Raw genomic sequence first — 12,646 nt, 5'->3', positions numbered from 1 at the left:
CCAGAGGAAATTCTCCATTTTATTTCCACTCACGGATCATCAAAAGGATCAGTCCCTGCCCTCCCTCCCCTAGATGTAGCCCCTCCCCAACACCTTCACAAACACTGATTTCCTCCCAGAGCTAAAATGAACACCCAGTCACCAATCACCGCCATCCCCCACCCTGCCCACCTCCCCGTCTACCTGCATATTCACCTGCTCTGTGAACTTGGCCGCCTTTTGGCTTCCAGCCCAAATACACTTCCCCAAGGTCACATGGCTTGCTTTTTGCTTATATTGCAAGCAGGGGGCCATTCCTGAACCCCCCCCCCCCACTGCCCCCGTCCCCAGGTGGCTCTCCTGTCCTCAGCTGCACATTCATTCTGCACTGCTTCCTGGCTTCGCTTCCGTCTAAAAGGCCAAGTTTGCAAGCTCTCCCCTGCTCCCCAGACTCCCTGCAGGCCCCAGGCCCTCAGCTGTTACTTAGGAGTGGAAATGTTGACTGAGGCCAAACACTCTATGATTCTGGGGAGGGAGAAGGGGATCGGGTTCAGAAATGGACAGGAGACAAAGGGAAAGAGGGTGGGGGGAGACAGACGAGGGGATGATGGGAGGGACCCTCCTACCTCAGCCCCAGAAACAGAAGTGAGCTGGAGCTGAAGACCAGTGCCCCTTCTCGCCCAAAGCCCCTGCTCCTCTAGCTGCTCCGGGTCCTCTGGCTTCGAGCCTTATACACCTCAATGAGCAAATCCTTGACATACTGGATCTCGCGCTCTACTGACTCAGCCCTCTCCCTCAGCTCCCGGTTTCGTGCCTCCAGCCCCTGGCACTCGCCCTCCAGGGCCTCGCCCTCTGCCCGCTTTCTCTGGCGGTACCTCAAAGCCGCTGACTTGTTCTGGTCTCTCTTCTTTTGCTTGCGGTCCCCTCGGGTGGTGGCAGGATTGGGGTAGGGGGCCGGGCGCGAGGGTGGAGGGGGAGGGGGCTGCTGTGGTGGGGGCAGGGGCGCCAACCCTGAGTCTCCCTGTCCAGCCTCGCTGCGGCAGTAGATGGCCAGCAGGTCAAGGGTATCTAGGGCAGGGGGCTGGGGGAGGTCAAAGGTGGGGACGGGGAGTGGGAGAGGGAGGGACGGTGCTGAGGGTGGTGGCTGCGGTGGTGGGGAGGACGGTGGGAGGAGTGGGGCGTCAAGGAAGAAGTCTTCCATCTGTTCCAGTTCCTTCTTGAGGAGAGAGGCCATGGCTTCCAGGTCAGGTGGGGGTGGGGAAGGTGGGGGGAGGGCACCTGGGGGCAAGGGGGGTTCCAGGGGCAGGAGGGCCGTAAAGTCCACCCGCTCAGTCATCCAGTCAGAGAAGCCGTCACCTGGAGGATTGGGGGACAGACATAAATATCCTTGAGTTCCTGGTCTTTCACCTAGTCTGGTGCTCACTCACGCCTGTTTCCTCCATGTCATTCATGGAGTGAAACCACCAAGCAGCCCATCAGTCAACCCACCAATCAATGAATCATCACACTATTCACCAAATCAACAAACCAAACAGCAAATCGAATATCTAACCAACCCGTTAACCAACCAATCAACTACCCAGTCAACCAATTTAACCACCAGCTGGCTAATCAACGGACTGAATCAATCAGTCAACCAACCAGTCAACCCATTAAACCAGTCAAAGAACCACTCAACCAACCAATGACCCAAACAACCAAAGTCAACCAGACATTTCTTCAACCATTCCAACATCCGATTTACTGATTACCCTATGCTTGTAGTTTCTAATTTACTATTTTTAAAAAGCAAACTAGACCACACATTCAACACAAACTGTTTCATTTTTAATTCATTAATTATTGAGAACCCACTATGTGCCAAGCATTAGGGATAAACTAATGAATAAAATAACTTCTGCCCCACAGCCTCTTGGGATGCTGTTTCCTGAAAAGCTCTTCCCTTGGGCCTTTTCATGGCTTATTCCTTCCCCGCCTTTAGGCCCTAGCCAAAAGATTACCGAAGTGTTTCTGGGCTACCCTCTCTAACCCAGGATGCTGTTTTCATTTTCCAGCTCAGCTAAGTGTTTCCCACTTATCCCAACCCATCATCATCACCTAATTTGTCTTCTGTCTGCCTCCCCAATAGTGTGTGAGTTCTAGGAGGGCAGGGATTACGTCAGTCTTGTCTCAGCGCTATTCCCCAGCACCTAAAGCAACCCCTGGCACACTGCAGGTACTCAATAACTATTTATTGAATGAATCAATGAATTCTTCTCCCTTGCCCCCATGCTGCAGCTCCATTTCCCACCTGCCCTTACCTGCCAGGGGCTCTCCTCCCCCTGGGAGCCCGCCCTCCAGGGCTCCCCCAAGGATTTCATAGGGGCCCAGGGGGGCAGGGGCCAGGGGGAGTTTCCCATAGTCTACGAGCCAGCCCAGCCCGCTAGCTGGGAGCAGGGCCCTGTCCAGCTCCAGCCCCAGGGTCGCCAGGAGTGACATGGCTGCAGCAGAGGCTCTGGGCAGGGGTGGCAATGAAGAAGGCTGAACCAACAGCTGGAAGGAGGCTCTGAAGGTTGCTCAGCTGGGCAAAGACAGGCACCAAGGCGAAAGTGGAAGACCTACACGTGAGACAAAAGGAGGTAGTGTCAGAGGCCATCTTCATCCACCACCAGAGTTGCAGAGAAACCAAGCCACACCTCCATGTCCCCAGGGTCCTCCCTTGCCCTTCCAACTGGGCTCGAGACTGCACCTTGCCCTATCGAAATTCTAAATCTATGCTTTCTTTCCCCAAATCGTTGACTCTCACATACTCCCAAGGGAATTCTCTTTAGGTTCCCAGTTACTTTTCTTTAGAATTCCCAAGCCCCACTCCTTCTAATACAGAAACCTAATTAATGGTCTCCCAAGAGAATTTCCTTAACCCCTCCAACCCTCCCCACAATATTCCTCTTCATAAAAAATTCAATCCCAGGAGAATTTTCTTCCAGCCACACCCCTTCCTCTAAGCATTTCCTTTAGGCTCCACCTCCTCCCAAGAGGCCAGCTCAAATTAGTTCCCAGGGGAATTCCCCCAGCCCTCGCCCTCCATTAACGTGGTTTATCTACCAAGTTCCACGGTTTCCTTTGAAATTTGCGAAGACCGCCCAGTCCCGCCCAAGTCTCGTCCCAATTTACCTTAGCCCCACCCCTTCGCGATGACACCCCAGAGGCCCCACCTTCTCTCCTATCGAAACCCCACCCTTCAGTTAAATTAGCGTGACCACGCCCCCTATCGTAATAGGCCCCACCCTTCGCGGCCGCCTTTTTCCTAGTTCCACCCCTTCCTAACCCGTAGCCTCTAAGCCTAGCCTCTGCCCTGTCAATCTAAGTGAGGCACCCCAGCAGGTGCCTGAATGAAACGTAAATTGTGCTGTGCGCCTGCGCAACGTGGAGCCGGGAGTGCGGAAGGGGCCGGCGGAAAACCCGGCCCCTACCCCGATCCTTCCACACGCGGCAGTCTCGCCCAGGGCCAAAGCGCATGCTCCGCTACCGATCCAACTGCTCCCACACCTATGGGGGTTGGGGACTCAGTGCGCATGTGCGGCTGCTTACTGTCCGCCCTTCACAGAAAAATACGGGCTCCGGTGGGGTTCTGCACGTGAGCAACGGCTCGCGGACAGACTCGTTGACCCCTCCCCCTTGGGGCTAGTGCGCAGGCGCACCTGCACGCAGACGATCTTCAGACGCCAACATTCTCCCGGAGAACGTGCCCTACCCCCATCGGGCCGAATGCGCATGCTCGGCCACGTGCCAACAGCGCGTCTTTCCTCTTCTGCGCCTGCGCGACCGTGATTCCTCACTCTCGTCTCCCCCCCACCCCCCGACTGGTCGTGAAGGCCGCGAGCTTCGAAAGGGCGGGAAAGGCGGTTGGAGAAGGAGGGGCGAGCGGTTACTCACTCCATGGCTGCGGAAAGGAGAGGCGGCGGCGGCCTCCGCTGAAGAAAAGAAGGCGGTAGAGAAGAGCGCAAGCGCGGTGAGCGCGGAAATGGGCCGGGACACGGAGGGGGTCGCGGCTACAGAGCCATAGCCGGGGCTTCGCGGGCGGAGAGGGCGTCTCGGTAGCCTGAGGAGAGATTGTGATCTGAGGACGGGGAATGAGGCGGCCCCGGGGACTGGGGACAGATATACCGAGGGTGGCGCAGCACGGCCCGCCCGGATCCTTCCGCGCCCCGCCCCGCGAGGCCCCAACCGGGAGGCGGGCCTAGCCCCTTCCTCTCGGGGATCCTGGGATCCAGTCCCCTCCCCACCCCAAAAGTTTGGCCTTTTTCTCTCTGACTTGGGGATCCAGTCCCGTCTTCGTTCCTACCCCTGGGGTTCCGGTCCCCTCCTCCTGATCCGGGGTGGGTGGCCCTTTGCGCCCTCTGACTCTGGGGTTCTGTTCTCTGTCTCTCTGACTGTGAGGTCCAGCCTCCCACCCCCCGATTCTGGGGATTCGGTCCCTCTTTTTCTTTGAGACCTGCACCAGTTCACTTTTCGTTTCTTTAGCCATGCTTCCCTAATTTCCGTCCCGCCACATGCTAGTCTCCATCCCCCCACATGCTAGTCTCCGTCCCCCAACCGCCGCCGCACGCTGGAACCCTTTTTGTGGGTTAGACTCTGGTCTGAGTCACAATGAGACCGCGCGCGCCGTTCAAATCTCCGACCTGCGACGGTGGCAAATAAGTTCTGTAGTCTCGTAGTTTGAGAACTACTTACAAAGTGAAGAAAATAATTGACTCTGTCTGGTGAGAATCAAATAATTGGATGCCAGTGAAACTCAGAGCCGTGCTCTTACATGCCTGTTTGACGTATTTTATTTTTACTAATCCCACCCCTTCCTGGGGGTCCAATTTGGGGTCCAGTCTCAACTCTTCCTCCAGCCCTAGCAAGAGCCCCAGACGTTGGACCATCCAACCCTGCTAGTAGGTCATTCTTGAGTCTTCTTCACTCCTTCAGGGTGTCAGTTAATTGCCAGCCATCACCACTCTTCCCGGTTCCAGGTGATGGACGCTCAGCGGCATTGACGGTGCGCGGTTGCAGGGAAACAGGCATCATCACCCTCTCTCTTTTTTCCATTCTCTGCCCACCTCCCATGAACCCTTACTCTCAACACTCATCCGGAATTCCTTTCAGAAGGTCCTCTGTTTCACCTCTCCCCCACTGGATCAGTTTACCAACCCTGCCCGAACCCTTTACTAAAAGAGAGGGGGCTTCCTGACGGTTCCCTCCCTGTGTTCTAGCCCTTCCAGTAGCCCAAGTGGGTATGGGTCTTTGCTTCAGAAACCCCTCCATTTCCCACCTTGCATCTGTCCACAGCAGGACACCGGGAGTTCAACTTAACATCCAATGTGGCCGTTAAGAGATCCAGAGGAGGTGGAGGAACCCTTATCTTGGGAGTTCTCTGGGAATGAAGATATGCAGGCTTCTGTTCCATGCAGGAAGTCCCTCTTGGGATCTGACTCCTTTCAGTTAGAGCACTTACTGTCCACTCTGCCAGAATTTGGGGTCTTGACCTATAGGAGTTAAGTTATTAACTAGGCAGCATAGAGTAGTGGTTAAGCACAGATTCTGGCACCAGGTTGTTTGGTTCAAACCTTGACTCTACCCCACTTATTAGCTTGCTGGCAATTTCTCTCACTTCCGTGTGCCTTGGTTTCCACGAATAGTACCAGAATAAAGTATGGAGTTTAGTTAATAGAAACATAGCAATATACACGGTGATAAACAGCGCTTGCTTCTTGGTTGGTCTTCTGAAAAGATCTTTTAGTATGTAAACGTGAACAAGGTATATTTTAATTAAGTTTTTATTTTGGAATAATTTTTATTTACAGAAAGGTTACAGAGATAGTACAGAGAGTCCCATATACCCCTCATCCAGTTTTCCCCATTGTTGACTCTTACATTACAGTGGTACATTGGTCACAACTGAAGAACCCACATCATGTAGGCTTTTAAAGTGCTTGCTTTATTCTGATTTCACTAGTTGTTCTTAATGCTGTTTTTTTGTTCCAGGATGCCATGTCACGTTTAGTCATCATGTCTCCTTAGCCTCCTCTGGTGTCTGCAGCGGTTTCTCAGACTTTGCTAGGTTTTCATGACCTTGGCAGCTTTGAAGAGTGCTGGTTGGTTATTCTGTGTAAAAGCCCTCAATTTGGTTTTGTTTCAGAGACTGAGATTATGGGTTTTTGAGAGGGTGGCCAGGTAGAATATTTTTTAGTAACTGGAAATGAACTTGTTTAGTGTGGAAATCCTGTTGCCAGCTACGTCGCATATGCTGACTGATGAGACGTTGGGGCAGGGACGCTGGTCCTCCTGTCCTAGCCCCTTGCACCTTTTTCTCTCCTAGCTGTTGGATCTCCCCCTATTCAGCCCTGGTGTCAGCTCGACTGATTCCTACTGAGTGGGTGCCAGTGTGCACCCTTAGGTCCCTCGCTTTTCGGTGTATCCTAATTTGTGGGTGGTGGGTCATCAGGGGCTACATTTGAGCCCAGGTCTTGGCACCCTGAGCCTTCTGTGCTTACTCTTGACCCAGACCCATGGCACTTCCAGGACTCAGATGCCTCTGCCTCGCTCAGCTTGCAGAGTGTCCCTGGGTTCAGGTGCCCCAGTTCCTTCAAATCCTGAACTGGGAGCATGGGTGGGGCTTGGGGACTCTTTTTCAGTGCGGAGGAGCCAGGCTTGGGGAGTGAGGTGGAAATTGCAGGCAGGTTGCATCACCCAGACTCTTTGATGGGGAGGGGGAGTGAAGGGGATTCTCTGGGGGCCCTGGCTCACCTGGCAACGGTTCCTGGTTAGCACAGCCCTAGAGCCATGCCTGAATTGGGAAGAGATGGGGCGGGGGTACCTCGAGAGCAGCCACCTGTGCAGGATCCTGAGTATCTGAGATTCCGAGCTGAGAAGGGGCCTCTGATTGCAGAAGTAAACTTCCTTGTCTTGCAAGGGGCAGGAGCTGAAGAGGGTTGTTCACAATCACAGTGCTAGTTAGAGCCCAGGCCTCTGCAGTACCGCACAGCTTCCAGGGCCCTACAAGCCCCAGGGAGAGCCTGTTTTCCCTCAGATCTATGAAGTCCCTGACCCCCAGTCAAGGGCATAGCCCCCTGGGAGGCCACCTCATCCAGATCTTCACCCCAGGTTTGCTGTAGCTCACAGTTGCCAAATCTATTGATTCTGACCTGTTCCTCCCCATCTCCCCTATGCTAGTGGAGGCCCTCCTCACCAGCCACCCCTCACTGGTTTCCCAATCAAGGTGACAGCCTGGCATGATGGAAAAGGGACAGAGTTTGCATCAGATGGACCTAGATTCTTTCTGAAGAGGCACTAGGGCAGGTACATGGGTCATGCAGGTGGTGGTGGGGTGGGGGCAGGAGGCGGAGGCGGACGTCCTAGCAAATAAGGGCAGGAAGGCCAAGGCCATCCCAGCTGGGGAAAAGGCAGTGTAGAGGCCAGGCATGTACAGCATCGATCTGCCATGTGGCCCAGTAGCTTCAGAGCCCTTTCCTGCTCCCGTCGTGTGTCACTGGGCAGAGGCGGCTACAGGTCTTCCAGCCTAGGTAGGTCTCACGCTGCTGCACCAGCTCCAGCACCTCAGCCATCTTCTGTATAGGTTTCCTGGGGCTGCTGGAACATACCATCCTAAACTTAGTGGCTCAGAGCAACAATATTTATTCCCTTTTTGTTCTGAAGACTGCAGGTCTAACATAGGTTCACAAGGCTGTGTTCCTTCTGGAGGCTGGAGGGGAGAATCCATTTTCTTGCCTTTTCCAGAGGTGCTTGTCCTCCTGGGCTCATGGCCCTTTTTACATCACTCTGACCTTTGCTTCCATCATCTCCTCTCCTGTTTTCTCCTTTGATCTTCTTGCCCTATAGTTTACCAAGGCCCTTACAGTTACATTGGCCCATTACAGATACATTACAGATCATTCAGGATAATGTCTTCATTACAAGATCCTCAATTTAGTCATATCTGCAAACCCCCTTTTGCCATGTAATACATTCACAGGTTTTGGGGACTGCGTTGTGGATCTCTTTGGAGAGCCAGTATCCAGCCTGCCATACCTCCCTTTAGGAGCCTATTTTCTCATCTAGGAGATGAAGGCTAGGGTCAGTCCTAGGGTGCCCCTGCCCGTGCCCACCAGGACTAGCTGTAGGAAAAGGACCAGGCAAACTGAAGGTGATTGACCACATAGTGCCCCAGAGCTCAGGACGCCATCACTTAGAGCTGTGTGAGCTCCGGCAGGATACTATGCTGCAGTGGCCTCATCGCTAAAGTGGGGACAGTAACAACCCTCAGAGGGCAGTAGATGAGGACCAAAGAGATGATACATGAAAAAGACGTAGGACAGTTCCTGGCTCAGCGAGTGAGCCACCTCTGCAGATCCAAAGGCCATGTGTCTGGGAGAGGCCTGCAAAGCCCCTGGCACCCAGAAGGCACAGGGGTGGCTCAGGGGTGGCCCAACTTGCTGGGTAGCAGTACGGGCCCGGCGGTACAGAGCTCCTGATTGTACAGGAGTTGAAAATCCAGCGTTTCCTGTAGGATCCAGTTTTAAAATGTTGGCAGGTAATTGAGAGAAACCCTAACAAACAGTGAGTGTGGAGAGACTCTCAGGCTGCGGGTCGTACCTGACCTTTGGTTCCGTGATTTCCCCCACCCTCAGATCTGTAATCCTCTCTGCCTTGAGCAGAGAACCAAAGGAACCAAGTACTCCTCCTTCCAGAGTTGCTGACAATTTGGACCACACCTCTCCCTGCTGGACTGATCACGTTTGAGGAAGAGTAGGGCCTTGTTCAGACCCAGTCCCATCCTGTAAAGTCAAGTGTGTCTGTGGGGAAGCAGGGAAGCAGGTCTCAGGAATTGTCCGTGAGGGTTGGGTGCCTAACAGAGAGGGGCTGGTGTCTTACTACCCTGTGTGTCCCTTATCAACTGGCTGTACCTCCAGCCAGAGGCCACCAGGAACACATGTAGTTGAACAACTTGGGTTTCTTGTTGTTGCAGCTAAGGAGCTACCCACCATAGGGGTGCTCAGGGCATCTCAAGAAGTGGGTATTAAGGAGGACTTGGAATGGCAGCTGGGTTAAGTTCGGTAACTTTAGGGAGGAATGAGCAGGCTATTGCTGTGGTTAATGTGAGAAGCACCCGTTAGCTCTGAGCCAAGAAGGGGAGGTCAGTCATTTTTATGCTTTGGACAATGTGCTTTTGTCTGTGTTGAAATATGATTCCACAGTGGTCTTGGTCCACCACAGTTAGAGTGGCCCTGCCCGATGTTGGTATCCTCTGGAGTTGCTGCATTTGACTGGAGCATGCCAGGACCTGGCTGCCAGGGCTGCTTTCCCTTTCTCACAGCAAACCAGCTCATCCTTCCAAATGGGGGAAAAGAAGTGGAAACCCCCTGCCATGGGGTGGGCCACACGTGTATAGTTCCCACCGGGTGACTTGAACACAGAGGAAGGAAGCAGGACCTGAACCCTGCCAGTACTCCTAGGATGGCCAGTAATGATGGGAGCTGAGGGGACCAAGAGAGAGAGGGGTAGAGGCAGGGGGCCATAATGGGGAAACCTCATAGGCCCCCATGCTTCCGAGGTGCCCCACACACACGTGGGGACTGCCCCTGGAGAGCATTGGGTCAGCACCAGCAGAGACCCCCTCTCAGATCAAGAGCCCTTTGCCCTTCTCTTCTTGCCTCCACGCAGACTGGGAACAGATTCCACAAGTAGGGACAGGGAAGAGCAGCTGATCCCTCCCCCTTCACTCTGAGCCTTCAGGAGTCTCTCCTGCAGCTGGAGAAGGTGGACAGCACTGAATTGGATTCAGAGTGAAACCTACTCAAGTCTGGAAGGTGACAGACATGCCCAAGCTGTCCTTGGAGAGTGGGAAGGGAGTACTAGACATGGCACGTGATGGGAATGGGGTGGAAAAGTCATGTTGGAGATGCTCATGAGTAGTTAGCTTAGCTCTGGGGTCGGACAGCATGGGTCAGTACTGACTACCTGTGTGACTTTGGGTAAGTTACTGAAGTTCTCTTGACTTTAGTTTGTATATCTGTAAAATTGGGTCATGAACAGTTCCCACCTCATAAAGTTGGGAGCCAGTGCAGGTAAAGCACTGCAGCCCAGCACATAATAAATCTCCAGAAGTGGTAGCATGGGAAGTGATACCTAGAAGCAGGTTGGGGCTGTGATTGGTTTCTGGTTCTCAGAGTCAAAGCCACTCTCCCCCCACCCCCACCCCGGCCCCCTCCCAACTTCTGGTGGCTTTCACCTGGTCCCCAGAGAAACCATCTTCATGGCAACTGTCTCTACCACAACCCAGCCTGGACCTTTTCCTCCATCACCAGTGACATCACTGCCTCTCCCCTGAGATGCTGGTGTTGATTACAGGGAGTGAGGCTGAGAAGGGAGCACGGATGAGTGTGATTCTACAAAATAGAATTTTATAAAATCCCACCCTGCTGTACTCTTAGGTCCCTCTCTATCTGTTCCCCCATGCCCAGCTACATTTCTCGGGGAGCCCCTGATGGGCTCACAACTGACAGGAGCATTTCAACTCCAGTCTCCTTCCCATGCCAGCTTCACTTTTCCCCAGAAGAAAGCATGATCCTATCTTTGGAAACTTCTCTGCCTAGCCCCTGCCCTCAAGGACTGAGCCTGGCCCCTGCCCACCTCTGTAACCTCACTTCTGCCCTCTCAACCCCTTCCTGCCATCCCATGCCCGGTTAGTCTGTTTATTAGCTTTATTTTGAAGTATAACACACCTCCATTTATTAAAATGTACAATTCAGTGGTTTTTAATACATTCACAGAGTTGTGCAGCCGTTACCACAATCTAATTTTGGAACATTTTCATCATTCCCCAAATAAACCCCATATCCTGTATCCATTAGCAGTCACTCCCTATTCCCTCCCTTCCCTCTGTCCCAGGCAACCACTAACCTGCTTTCTGTCTCTAGTTTGTCTATCCTGTTCTGGACATTTCATATAAGTGTAATAACGTCATAGATGGTCTTTTATTTGGCTTTGAAGCTTCATCCATTTTGTAACATATGTCAATACTTCATTCCTTTCTCTCTCTCTCTCTTTTTTTTTTTTTTTAGAAGGAGAGAATCTTTTTAAGATTTAATTTATTTGAGAGAGCACATGAGCAGAATGAAGGGCAGAGGCAGAGAGAGAAGCAGATTCCCTATTGAGCAGGGAACCCTACTTGGAGCTCAATCCCAGGACCCTGAGATCGTGACCTGAGCCAAAGGCAGGTGCTTAACCAACTGAGCCACCCAGGCTCCCTGAGAGAGAGAATCTAAAGCAGGCTCCAAGCCCAGTGTAGAGGCTCATGTAGGACTTGATCCCACAACCCTGAGATCATGACCTGAGCCAAAATTAAGAGTTGGTGGACGCTTAACTGACTGAGCCACCCAGGTGTCCCAGTACTTCATTACTTTTAAAAGCTGAGTGATACTCCATTTCATGGATATACCACATTTTATCTATTCATCAGTTGGGCTGTTGATACTCTTTGACTGTTAAAAATATGCATGTACGAGTTTGGGATGGACATAGGTTTTCATTTCTCTTGGAAGATACCAAGGACTGGGGTTGGAATTTCACAGTGGCTGCACCATTTTCCATTCCCATCAGCAGTGAGTAAAGGTTCTGATTTCTCTACATCCTCACCAACACTTGTCCATCTTTATTGCCATCCTGGTAGATGTGACCTGGTATCTCATTGTGGTTGTGATTTGCATTCCCAGATGGCCAGTGATGATGAACATCTTTTCCTATGTTTATTGGTCATTTGTGTATCTTCTTTGGCTCTGGCGATGTGGGTTTTGGGGGGGGGGGTGTTTGTTTGTTTTTGGAGAGCAGGGGACAGGAGGAGAGAGAATTTTTTTTTTTAAGGATTTTATTTATTTATTTGACAGAGATCACAAGTAGGCAGAGAGGCAGGTGGGGTGGAGGGAGCAGGCTCCCTGCTGAGCAGAGAGCCTGATGCAAGGCTTGAACGCAGGACCTTGAGATCATGACCTGAGCCACACAGGTGCCCTGAAAGAGAGAATCTTAAGCAGGTTCCATATTCAGTTTGTTGCAGGCTCCAACTCACAACCTTGAGATGATGACCTGAGCTGAAATTAAGAGTTGGACACTTAATCAGCGGAGCCACCCAGGCACCCCTGGCATCTTGTGGGGTTTTTTTTTTTTTTTTTAAGATATTATTTATTTATTTGGCAGAGAGAGATACAGCAAGAGAGGGAATACAAGCAGGGAGAGTGGGAGAGGGAGAAACAGGCTTCCCATAGAGCAGGGAGCCCGATGTGGGGCTCCAGCCTATGACCCTGGGATCACGACCTGAGCCAAAGGCAGAGGCTTAACCCACTGAGCCACCCAGGCGCCCCAGCATCTTGCGGTTTTAACACAGGTATTCAACACCATTCCACAAGGCAACAGCCCTTGCCTTTCCAAGCTTTTGCCTGGAATGAGGTGTTGACTTAACTCCTTCCTACCCTAACTCCTTTATATCCTTCAAAACCAAGCTTAAATATTCCTTCCTCCTCTAGGAGTGTTTCCCTGACCCTCCCCTTAACCCATTCCCCAGGTGAAGGTACTCACTGTGTCCTCTAGGCTTCCAGTAGGTTCTACAAGAGTTCTTTCACAGTGTCATCCTATCATTTATCTCTTTGTTACT

The 12,646-nt window shown here is 52.3% G+C and overlaps 2 protein-coding genes across 2 annotated transcripts in view; one reads left to right on the top strand and one right to left on the bottom strand.

The window, feature by feature from the left end:
• On the bottom strand, nt 1-4,031 carry ATF5 (activating transcription factor 5). The gene is made up of 3 exons (XM_045987808.1): nt 3,895-4,031; nt 2,280-2,576; nt 1-1,335 (listed from the first exon to the last, which is right to left on the bottom strand). The coding sequence occupies exons 2-3, from the start codon at nt 2,455-2,457 to the stop codon at nt 677-679; spliced, it is 837 nt and encodes a 278-aa protein (XP_045843764.1). The 5' UTR covers nt 2,458-2,576; nt 3,895-4,031; the 3' UTR covers nt 1-676.
• NUP62 (nucleoporin 62) overlaps nt 3,836-12,646 on the top strand; it is a 22,430-nt gene continuing 13,619 nt past the window's right edge. Inside the window, exon 1 of the mRNA XM_045987805.1 lies at nt 3,836-3,970. The gene's annotated coding sequence lies outside the window, so the exon portion shown is untranslated. The remainder of the gene's footprint in view (nt 3,971-12,646) is intronic.

This window comes from Meles meles, chromosome 19 (assembly GCF_922984935.1).
Source record: "Meles meles chromosome 19, mMelMel3.1 paternal haplotype, whole genome shotgun sequence".
Classification (NCBI taxonomy): domain Eukaryota; kingdom Metazoa; phylum Chordata; class Mammalia; order Carnivora; family Mustelidae; genus Meles; species Meles meles.
The sequence above is the reverse complement of the archived record's forward strand: the minus strand, read 5'-3'. Positions and strand labels throughout refer to the sequence as shown.